The 12,836-nt window shown below is 31.3% G+C and overlaps 1 protein-coding gene across 2 annotated transcripts; it reads right to left on the reverse strand.

Moving 5' to 3' along the window:
* Positions 1-769: 769 nt before the first annotated feature.
* LOC105137396 (heterogeneous nuclear ribonucleoprotein 1-like) lies at positions 770-5,028 on the reverse strand. 2 transcript variants are annotated; one of them, XR_844562.1, is made up of 3 exons: positions 4,582-5,028; positions 1,885-3,172; positions 770-1,382 (listed from the first exon to the last, which is right to left on the reverse strand). XR_844562.1 is itself a non-coding variant. In XM_011043120.1 (2 exons), the coding sequence occupies exons 1-2, from the start codon at positions 4,801-4,803 to the stop codon at positions 2,024-2,026; spliced, it is 1,371 nt and encodes a 456-aa protein (XP_011041422.1). In that variant the 5' UTR covers positions 4,804-5,028; the 3' UTR covers positions 1,576-2,023. The 2 variants fall into 2 exon arrangements, 1 of the variants encoding a protein (XP_011041422.1); XM_011043120.1 differs by lacking the exon at positions 770-1,382 and having other exon boundaries at positions 1,576-3,172.
* Positions 5,029-12,836: the final 7,808 nt, after the last annotated feature.

Here is a 12,836-nt window from a genome sequence, read left to right on the forward strand (position 1 = left end):
TTATTCTTTGTCCACAATCAAGTATATCAAAGCAGGAAGCACAAGCACGGGGGATGGACCAAACAAAAACAGTAGGACAATGATTGTCCTAATGTCCAGGCAATTTATTGAGCACTTGTTCTTCATTATTAATATCAATAGGGGACTTGAAGACAATAAAGAGATGCAAGTAGCTTGGTTCCAAATTTAAGGCCCTGACAATTCGGATTCTAAATTGAATAGGTGACGATTGATGAAAATGAAACTGCTTTCTTTCGAAATATAAGACAGAAAAACATGGTGTTTACTAGAAGAAACGACGAATCGCATGGCATCCACACAAATATTATTCTGTCCACAATCAAGTATTTGATATCAAAGCAGGAAGCACAAGCACGGGGGATGGACCAAACAAAAACAGTAGGACAATGATTGTCCTAATGTCCAGGCAATTTACAGAACGCCCAAGCCACCGCTTTGCTATCACTTCAGCACATTCAACTCGAAATAACATGCTGCTAATAGTTGAACTGTAAAACTGATGGGACAGAACATCCTACACACTAGATATCAGGAAAAAACATAGTGTGAAGGATGTTTCTGCCAATCCACGTATCTTAAAAATAATCATGCAATTTGAAACGCCTGACCAACATTTTTCACTCAAACCAATAAATGGATGCAATACAGCTCAGAAAAAGTCTCCAGAAAATCAGAATCAAAAGGGCACGTCCAACCACAGAATACAAATTTTGGAATCAAACAGAGGATTTCCACGGAGTTATAAAAAACAAACAAACCACCCATCGGAGAAGAAAATCATGGGTGGTGGCAACTCTTAAATAAGATAAACATCACAAGACTCATTATCAGTAGCAGGAAAATGCATCAAATTAGACGAGCAAAACACCATTCGCACATTGATCTTGTTTCCTAATAAAGATAAGTTGCCATAAAATGTAATTAAAGCCATCAATGGCATTCCAAGATCTATGAGCATTTTCTATTGATAATGTTTCTGGTGCTCTACACAATAGGAACACAATCTAGTCCAGCGCATAACTATCTAGCCTATGCAATTAGGTAGCAAGATCTTTGACATATAGCACAGCTAACTGATTAAGTCAACATACCGCAAGCTTTTTTGTCTTACATATCCATCAGTCCAAATGAAATCGGAATGATCGAGAAATTTATGACTTCCAATGCCAAGAATCTGCAAGAAAGGGTGACAGTGGCATCACCTAGCTGGAAAAAGCCTTTCTTGGGTTAATCACAAATCCAACTGACAAGTCCTCTTCAAATTCACTTCCACAATCCACGCTGAACAACCCCCACTAGGAAGCTCAGGTTCAGCCATGAGTGGACACTTTGACTCCACCTTAGAACTTGGGCATCTCCTCCTGTACAACACAAGGGCAAATACAGGGGGAAAATGATTATGCATCTTCAAAGTGTCAACTACCACTATGATTAACGCTACCCATTTACGAAGTGATCAACCCAAGTGCTTATAGCTCCACTGCTATCAGTTAATAACTCTCAATTCAATCTCAGTAAGCCTACTTGTCATATCAAATCAAGCAAATCAAGTTCTAGAATTCGCCTCTAGCATCTTATTCCCAGTCAAAAACAGACCAAAAGGTGCGCACTAGTGAAGATAACATAAACAAATACATATCTGAGATCAAACCAACACAGATATTATATGCGCAGTAGATTAAACACTACGATAGAGAGCTGAAAAGTTCCAGAACATCTAGCAGATAATTGTAAGCACGCCGAATTAAGAACTACACTCAATAAGCAAACATTAAATAAGAAGGGCATCTAGTATGCCTTGAGCTACTTATTATAGACTAGCAAAATAGATAGTGCAAACTACTGGGATTTAAGCAATCCAACCATTCCCAAAGTGCATCATCTGATTTGAGCCACTCCCCTGGTGCTGGGAGCAAGAAATCTTCAGAGAACCTCATGAAAACAGCTGGACACGCCCACAAACAAAGATGTAGACCTAGTAGGCAACCAAGGTGTTCACAAATCACTGTTGTTGGGCTTTTCGAGCCTGAGAACTACCATAACCACCACCATATCCAACCTGTCCACCATGAGGACCATTTGCTTGAGGAGCCCCATAATTTCCAGAAGCTTGTGATTGCTCAGATCTCCACACTGCATTTCCATACCCAGAATTTCCATTGCCATCCCCATATCCACTCCCCATGTAGCCGCCACCACTCCCCTGCAGCTCTGCTCCACCAGGACCACCAACGTTACTGTTTGGGGTGCCCCCAGAACGTCCTCCAACAGCACCATACCCAGCTGGATTCCCATATGATCCATCAGTTCCACCGTAACTACCATACCCATAACCTTGATTCCCATAACCAGCAGCTCCACCAGGAGATTGACCAGCAGGTACTGATCCAGGGCCACCACTGCCAGCGCCAGCATTTTGAGCGCCCCAAGAAGCAGCATTCCCATAACCCATAGCACCATAGCCAGATGAAACTTGACTGTTCCATGAACTTCTGGGTGCACCACTTACGTAGCCAGCATTTGGAACATTAGGATTCCCATAAGCTGCACCTGCAGGTCCTCCATAACCAGCTCCAGCTCCAGTATATCCACTATAACCACCATAACCAACACCATTAGTGGCAGGACCATATCCATATCCAGCTGTGCTATAGCCAGATGAGCCATAAGGAGGAAAACCACCTCCAGTACCTTGAGGCTGCATATACCTCTCCATTCGACCATCATATGAGCTTGTGTTGCCACCAGATGCACCATAGTTCTGGTAACTGCCACCCATGGAGCGGCCACCCCCACCAGGATTGGCCTCCTTAGGAAGAGCCCGTTTTACTTCAACTTGCTTACCGTTCAAATCATGGAACGTTCTCTGTAACACCCGGTCAACTGCATCTTCGGTGTCGAAAGAAATAAAGCCAAATCCACGAGGTCGCTGGGTGCTCTGGTCATACATTATTACTACATCAGTAACAAAGCCAAAGGCTTCAAAATACTGACGAAATCCATCTTCAGTTAGAGTGGGAGGCAATCCTCCAACAAATATCTTCTTGGTCCGAATATTTCCACCACCGCTGGTGTTTCTAGCAGGATTCAGGCTTCCAGCCCTGGCATTGGTTTGCTGCTCCTCTCTTGATAAGGCCCTCTTTGCCTCAACCTGAGAAACCAAAACAACTGGTTGGAAGGCAGGAGCACAAATTGAAAGCAGGAAACTTGTTTCATCATGCAGAATTACCAAGATATCTTATCTGATTACAATCTTCTAGAACTTGTATAAGTAGATTCTTCATCTATGACAAGCATAGTAACCGTTAAAAGAAATAAACAACTCTCACAAAGTGGCGTGTTTATGCATAAACTCATATTATTAGACAAGTTAGGTTGTCAAGGAGTCAATCTGTACGGATACTTGAGTTGGTGTCAGCTTAAGCTAACACATAAAATCAACAAAAGATCACAACTCAACCAAAAATTGTTTGCAAAAGTTGGTATACCTGGCACACCAGCTTATCAAAACATCGGATGAGTAATGCAACAATAAAATTCGAACCCCACCAAATGCAGATGAATAGCTTCTATGATAAACCTCTATAGTTGATCAACTAGAAACATGTAACTATAAGCACATGCAACACCCTTCAAACAATTTGTACTCACTGCAAAGCTACCTAACAACAAGAAACTGTGCAAGTAATTTATTGATTTATTCAGTTAATTAACTAAATAAGTGAATTTTGATTTGGGGGTCCTTTTCAGCAGAATTAAAAGGCACAAACCCACCCCTTTGAAAAATAATGAAATATATCATATGGACTCACTACCGGTGCCTGAGCTGCAGACAACACCGGAGGTTTACCTCACCTGAATAAAAAAAATTATTGCGAACACAGATCCAAAGCCTGGCTCATATTTGGGATATGTTTGTTATGGTTGACTAATATTTGAAGACATATCAAGCTGTGCTGCACTAGCAAAATCCATAAGAGAAGTGCAAATTCAATAAGTGAAACTCAATCAAAGAGTTCACAAATTGTTCAAAAAACAAACAGGCCATTATATTTCACACATTTGTACTTTGCCGATCACAAATGAAAAAGGATCACCCTCACTTATTTTGAAAATCAAAAAAAGCATTCCAATCCAACAATTCACAAAAATCAATCTCTGTTTCATGCCACATAGATTACAACCTTAGAGGAAGAACAATTATACGATGCTCTCCACATTTTTTTTTCTATTTCCTTTAATTATCCCAGTTGGGCAACTCAATAGCAGCATGTATATCATAAACCATTCAAAAAAATTCAACTAAATTAATACAAACCAATCATTCACAAAAATAAAAGAATACCCGAAACCAACGGCCAGCAACACCATCACCAACACTCAAAAATATTGTTATCATAAAACATGAGCTCAAGAACCCTAAAATCATTCAACGATAGCAATAACTACCAATTCCGAATATAATGAAGATGCAAACAAAAGTAAACCCAAAAAAACAAACATTAACGAAAACCACACAAAAACCATGAAAAAGTGAAAAAGATAAGGTTTTTAACTCACCATTCTACCATCAATGGTGTGCTTATCTTGTAGAACCATATCAAGCACGGCAGGATCTGCAAAGACGACAAAGCCAAAGCCTCTAGGTCTACCAGTAGTCTTATCTTTCATAACGACAGCCTGCAAAACGTCTCCGTATTGCCCAAAGTAGTCTCTGAGCTTCTCCTCTGATGTCTCCCATGAAATCCCTCCTATAAATAGCTTTCCCTGATCTGAATCCATTGCTTATAATAATATTGCCTAGATTTGTAGCTATAAATCTCTCTCTCTCTCTCTCTCTCTGAGTTAGGAATTCTGGACTTTGAAATTTGGGGATTTTTAATTTTGGAGGGGTTTTTTGAGGGGCTCGGGAATTTTCAGGGAAGAAAAAAAAAATGAGGGTTTCGTTTTGAGGCGACCCTTTGAGGGAGAATTTTTATCGTTAGAGAGAGAGCGGGGAGGGAATCTTGGGATACTAATGTGGAGATTATGCAGTTTGGAGGGTCCGGATTTGTTCAGATTTGTATGGACGGTTGTGATTTGATGTGGTGGTTTTTATTATTTTTTAGGTGTAACCTTGTGTCATTTTCGGAGCTTGCCTTTCTTTTCTCTATAATAAAAATTCGATTTTAAAGTCCGGTAGAAATTATTTTTTGCAAAAAATAATCTTAAAATTTTAAAATTTATTTTTAACAACAATCTATATTAAAACAATACAAAATTAAAAAAATAATAATTTAAAGCTAAAAAAATTAAAAATATAATTAAAAAATTACAAGAGAAAAGGGCAAAAAGCTTAGAGGGCAGAAAAGAATTGGATTCGAACAATACGTCTGCAGAAAAAAATGGATTCAAAGTTATAAAGAGAAAGTGATTTGATTCTAAAAACACAATTTATAGAGCTTGGTAGGGGACGTAATAATAAGGTTTGTTCTCTTCATTAATTTTGCGAATATAAATCTTGATGTCACTGTCTCGATGATGATACGAGGATATCTTGACCGTCCAAAAAAACAAACAATGAGAATTTACTGTATGAACAAGAGCATGTTAGGAAAGTATAGATATTAAAAGGTATGATAACACGGCGGCGCGATATAAATATAGAGAAATTAAGGTATAAATTTATTTAAAAGGAGTTTTTAAATACAATTGAGTCTCGAAAATACAAATCAATAAATTCTTCCAATAAAATATTTAAATTAATTATTATAGATGTTCAATTTTTATTAAAAAATAATTAAATTAAAATTAAAAAAAAATTGATTCAAACTGATTAGTTTAATTTAATTTTTTAGAACAAAAACCAATTTAAATTGATTTAGCTCTATTTAATTTGGTTTTTTTAAGTTTTAGATTTATAAAACTAAAATTAAACCAAATTAGTAGGTTTTTTCAAATTTTAATCAATTTTTTTTATTATTTGATTGTTTTCAATTATTTTTTTTTATTTTTTGGGTTTAATCTTTTTAATTTTTTAACTTACCCCTAGCTACCAATTCTTAGTTATTAAAACCAGTCTAGTCTACGTAAATCAAAATCTCCGTTGGGTTTTTTTTTTTGAAACTTTTATATTTTAACCTATTTAGATAATATTACAGGTTGGTTTTTCATTGGATATCAAAACACAAATTTTATATTTATATAAAACAATTTAAAGGGTAACTTTTCAGACACTTAATTACAATTTAAAACTTCTATTTACTTCAAATTGTGCATCTATGCTACCTTCTCCTACATGATAATATGATTTTTCAGACACCTAATTACATTGTATTTAAAAGGTAACTACTCTTGTGTTTGATGAAAGCAATTTTTCTATGTGGAGAATGGTGGATGCTTCTTGCTCCTCGGAGCATGGCAGTTGGCATGATGTTCGATGGGTTTCAAAGTACTCTGATCAGGGGCGGAACTAGGGGGTGGCAAGCAGGGCCCGGGCCCCCTGCAAAACATTTTAAAATTTTTTATTATTTAATATTTTTAATTTAAATAAATAAACTTTTTAATAATATATAGATTATTATATTAGTTTTGGCCTCCCCTAAAGAATGAATCTAGCTCCGCCCCTGACTCTGATCCTGTTATGGCAGCTAAATTGGTATGTTATCTTGAATCGCTCAACAAGTTACCATTATTTGTGCTATGATTTGATAATTAAAATAGATAATTGCAAGTTTGGTATTTTTCCATTTATTTTTCTCGGAAAAAAAAATTCATTGAGAGAGAGTGAGTGAGAGAGTAGACAGTTAAACATATCATTTACAATACAAAATATAAAGAAATAACCTTCCAATCCTGTTGAATATAAGTTAAAGGCATGACTTGGAAAAAGCTCCTTGTTAGAGGCCAGTTTAAGGGAGCTCAGTGTAATATTTAATCTATAAACAAATTATTCACTAAGAAGAGGTAACATGCAATTCTGAATTAAAGGTAAAATAGCCAGCCTAGATTGCTAATTCGATTTATTTTCATAGATTTTCCAAAAAGTATAATTAAATTAAATTATGTGATTTTAGTGTTTTATTCCGAACATAAAAATTAAAATAAATTATCAATTAAATTCAAATCAGATGTGGAATTTAACTTAATCTCACATGTGATTTGGTTTTAAATAGATTATAAAGTATTTTGAAGAAATATAAATCATGTATTTAACATATCAAGAAGAAATAAGGTGAATTTTGATATAAAATAGGTAAATTTAAAGTGAAAAAATGATATTGATATTTTTAGATGTGATAATGAATTAAAGTAGGAAAAGAATAAAGTGCAAAATAGCATAACAATATTTTATAGATTTGATTATCAATCTATATAAGTAAATAATGGAGTCTATAAACTAATTTTCTAGGTTTAAACAAAATAATGAGAAATTTAAAATTTTCTTTAAAAAAAGTTAAATTCATGAGTCAAATAAACTTTTTGAGACATTCTAAACAATAAAAAATCATACATTTAAATTATTTTTTAGAATGAAATTCAATTTAAAATAATTTATAAGGTTACAATTAACATTTATGTCATTTTTTTATAACCTAAGAGAGTTCATCACCAAATTTTGATTAGTGTTTTGAATATTTCAAGTACAAATTTCATTGATACAAGTCATAAATTATTAAAATTTTAATTTGTCTCATAAAATCAAATATAAAAAGTATGATTAGAGGTAATTTCTACAAAAAAATTTTTACAAGAATTAAATCAAAATTAAAAGGATGTTTTTTTACAAGAATTAAATCAAAATTAAAAGTGTTGCAAGTACCCTAAGTTTTAATTTATAGAGATATTTATGGAGATATGTATATTATATGAAACATTGTGTAAGCTTGGGCTCGGACCAATAATTAATATTAATGTGTAGTTTTTTCATATATCATCAAAGTCCTCGAAGTCTTGTAAACAAATGTGTTTTGAATACTTGATCTACCAAGAGTCGGGAAGGAAATATTTACAGTAGGTAATATTCTATTTTGTGTATCATCAGAGCCCCTTGAAGTCCCAGCGATACTTTTTATATGTACAAGATGTCATAAAAGTTGTTTAATGGTGTAGTCTTATGACATAGTTATAAAGCGCAGTCGTGAGCATAGCTATAGACATAATTATGGGTGTTGTTTTATATAACTGTTGATATAGTCTAGGCATAATCACTAGCTTGGACTCTAACATTTCATTGGCATATCTACTATTATATTGAGGTTTCATTACCTATGAAAAGAGTTTTTGAGAAACAAGAATGAACTGACTTTTATTCTTTCTTACAGGCAACGTCAATGATAAATCTAACAAAAATCCTCAGGACAAAGAATAGGGGTGCTTTCTATAGGATGATAAAATTAGATCTTGACTTTTATTCTTTCTCACAGGCAACATCAATGATAAATCTATCAAAAATCCTCAGGACAAAGAATAGGAGTGCTTTCTATAGGATGATAAAATTAGATCAAAAAAACTTGGCAAGCTCGACAATATCTATAAGAAAAAAAAAACTCTAATGCTTAAGTTAATGTAGTGTTTATACATGCGACGAGGAGAATAAGTATTCACTTGGCTTTGATGTTCTTTAAGCTTTGATGAAGTCTTGTATTGTGCATGCGGGATGTTAGACTTTAAATCTAGAAAAATGAGCTCTAGCCTTAGAAAGGTGAGCTTTGCCTCTTTATTTATATTTTTAGAGAGATTTATTTATATAAACCTTCTTAAGATAAATATCTAGGATATTTATAGAGGTGTTTATAGAGATATGTACATTGTATAAAATACCATGTAGACCTAATTAGACTCAGCTCAATAATTAATATTAACATGTAGTTTTTTCATATATCATCATATCTTAACCAACATGTGCTCAATTATACATGGCCCCTTGGTTTAGGTTATTGTCAAATAATTTTTTGGTAAAGTTTTTAAGGCAGAATATTATCAGGTTCTTTATTTATTTTTTATGACGAGTAATTAAGAAAAAATATCAAAATTAATTATATAATCAATATAATTAATTATATATTAGTTTTAGTTTCAAAACTTGGTATAAAAAATGGTTACAAGGGGGAATGTTTTGCGCACTAAGTAATATTTATTCAACCTTTTCTCCTTTGCTTTCCCCAACTTGTTTGCTCTTTTTTTCTCCAATCATTTTAAATGTGGTGTTAGAATTCTAAGACACTAATTGCAATAAATTATTTGTATCAATTGATGATGAATAAAATCTTTAGGATAAATAATGAAATTCTTGACAATAATATTGTAATTTGTATTTTTTTTCCTATGTGTTTTAACATATAAGTATACTCAATATTATATTTAAGATATACTCAATCTGTTTTTTTTATGCATGCTTTGTCTAAAAGACTATAATTTTAATCCTTAAACTTATAATGTCTTTATGCAATTTTCATATTTATGTTTGTGCTAAAGAATTTTTAGTTAAATTGGTCAAACCAACCTTTAGTATTTCTCTCTAGTTTATATGCTAAGAATACATAACTAATAGAATTAAGAAACTTTAATCTTTATCTCCATACAATCTTACATCTAAATCTAATTAATCTAAATACTAACATACAAGATCTCATATAATTCTCAATGTTGTTTTTCTGAAAAATCTCAAAATAACTATATACAACATAACAAAAAATAAATAAAAGAAAAGAACAATGTAGGAATTCTTTGCATAATAAAAAAGAAAAATAAGAAAAACAAAATAACAATGTACAGATTATTCGCATAATAAAAAAAGAAATCTTCTCCGACTTTGAGACCTTGTGTGATATGATGATATTATATGCTTTTTAAAATGTTCTTTCTTTATAAATACATCAAAATAATTTTTTATTTTTTAAAATTCATTATTAATATCAACACATCAAAATAATCTAAAAATATCAAAAAAATTATTTAAAGAAAAAAAATTATTTTTTTAAAAGCATTTTTGTATCACAAAAACAAACGGTGCTTGAATCAATGATGGATATTGGATTCAAATTTTTTTATTCTTTTGGTCTTTGCATAAATGATGATAATTTTGTAAACTAGAACTTAGATATGAAAAAAAAATCATATGAGAATAGTGATTGATGATGGTGCTTGCTTGAATGGTTTTCCAAATCTAAAAATATTCGTAAGTGTTTTGTTAATTTGATCAAAATAAAGTGATATTTTAAGAAGATTGATTGGTTATTTTTTCGGGTTTATGAGTTTGATCTGCCATTAACAAGGAAACGAAGGTAAATTGATGTTTTTTTGTTGCCTCTTCATAGAATAAGATGTAGTTGGATTGTGATTTAAAATATGTGTTTTTTTAAACAAAAGCAAGACTTTAGCTATTAGATTTGAGAAAAATAAGGGAGGAAGGCTAGTTTTAACTATAGATTTCTATAGTGAAATACCCCTTTTGCTTTCCATAATGAAAACTATATAACTTATTTCTAGATGTATAATCGTTTTTTTTATAGGACTTATTTATCATTATTAAATTGAATGAGAATAAGAATGATCTTTTAATATTTTATTTGCACATTGTAATTATTAAAATACCTTTAAGAGTCAAATTTGCTTAACAATTTAGGCAGATGTATTTTTGGTTTTCTATCCTTGTTGGCATACTGAAATTACTAAGGTACGGTTAGAAGAAAAAAAAACTATAGCTTAGGTCAAGGGGTTTTTTGATATGTTTTGTTATGGTTTTTTCATTAATATTATGTTTGTTGGCATATTGAAATTACTAAGGTATAGTTAGAAGAAAAAAAAAAACTATAGCTTAGGTCAAAGGGTTTTTTGATCTATTTTGTTATGGTTTTTTCATTAATATTATGTGTGTTTAGAGGCATTTAGATTTTTTGATAAATTAAATAAAAAAATGAAAAAGAAAAGTTGTTAGCACATGCAGCATGTGGAAGGTGTATGTGCATTTTGTGTGGCTTATCTTGGTGCCCAAAAAGGCCAATTGACATCTCTTTCGATGGATCATATGGCAGCGTATCCAAAGAAGCGAAGCATGTAAGATGTTTTATGATGGTTAGGTGATAATCTCCCCCTCTCTTTTCTTTATCTTTTTTTCCCTAAAAAAACATGTCGACTCAACCAAAATTAAAGGTTGTCCTTCATTTTCTTCTTATAATTTTTTATTTGTTTTGATTTTTTTTAATTTTATCCTTTAAAATTGTACTTTATTTGGTATTTGTATCAAGTTTGGTCTTTAGTTTATTATTATTATAATTATTTAATTTTTTTAATTTCATCCCTTATTATTTAATTTAATTTAACTTTTATATCAGATTTGACCCTTATTCTTTTAATTATTTTTTTTTGCCTTGGTTCCTTTTTTGAAAATTTTTTTCTTTTAATTTTATCTATTAATATTTGATTTTTTTAAAATCAGGCTCCGTTAATTTTTATGGTGTGATTATACTAGTCTTATGACTAGGATCACGGGTCCCAAATTGATATCGGTCTATTTTTATGTCTTTTTTAATTAATTTTTTTAAAAATTATATTTTTTTTCTTTCTATGATAATAACCTGGCCTCGTAGTCTAGATCACACATTTGTCATGCTAGCTTGAATTGGCTCGAGACTTTTACTTCATTTTATTTTATTTTTATATTAAATTTATTTCTGAATCTTTTAATTGCTTTTTTCTCCTTTTTTTTAAATTAATTTTTTTAAGCTTTTAGCATTGAATTATTGAGGAATGAGCTTTGATATTATTTTTTTATGCGATCATCTTCATATTATAACCTAGGTCATAAGTATGAGATGTTAGCTCGGATTTACTCTAAACTTCTTTTATAATCTTTTTTACATTTATTTTATTTGTCAATTTTAGCCTTCAATGTCAAGTTTATTAAATATTGAGTTTATTTTTTTATATGTTTTATATAAGGATATTTCAACCCCACAATCTAGGTTATAAGTTTGTTGTATTAACTTGAATTGTGTCAAAGCTTTTTCTTTTTTTTTTTTTCATATTTTTATCTTTATCTTTTAATATTAAAGTTTATAACTTGAATCATGAGTTTTTTTAAAAAAACAAACACATTGGCAATTCTTTAATATTGTTTTATTAGATTACAAAAAAATTCAACTCGGCTCGTGTTGAAGCTTTTCTACTAAAAAGAGTCTGTTTCTTTTCATTCCATAAACATAGTATCATTATATTAGTTTATATGTTAATTAATACCAATTTATTTTAAAATAATCATAATAACACATCTTAATTTTCATTATAGAAAGATTTATAGAATTTCTCATATGTTAAGAGTCTCTGCCTTGCAATAAACCAGGCTTCCATAATCCATAACTCTCCCAATATATGATACAGGTAATTATTTTTTATTCAATTTGGTTATTAATAAATAAAAAAATCAATCAAATTAGAATTTATTTATATATTTATAGGCAAAACTGGTGGCCTTTTTAGTGGGAGCTTCTTGAGGCTTTATTTGGGTCTTTTATAGTCAAATTCAATTGTTTAATTTGTTTAAGCTTTCATCTTTTACTAGTTGTTTAAATTTGCTTTTTATAAGTTAAATTTAAAATTTTCTTTTGAATTCCAGAGACATGAAATGGTACATGTGATGTAATAATTTTGACAAAAAAATTCATAATTTTTTCAAATAAAATAAATTATGTTTTTAGAAAGGACTTGAATGAGTAATCACATGTATTTACTGTCTATCAAAGCTGTTTGAGAGATGGTTCATGTGCAACACCAACCTCGTGCAATGACTCATTTAGATGCAAATCTAATATTATCAAAATACCATCTGAAACATT

The sequence above is a fragment of the Populus euphratica genome, unplaced genomic scaffold, assembly GCF_000495115.2.
Source record: "Populus euphratica unplaced genomic scaffold, PopEup_1.0 scaffold81.1, whole genome shotgun sequence".
In the NCBI taxonomy this organism is placed as follows: domain Eukaryota; kingdom Viridiplantae; phylum Streptophyta; class Magnoliopsida; order Malpighiales; family Salicaceae; genus Populus; species Populus euphratica.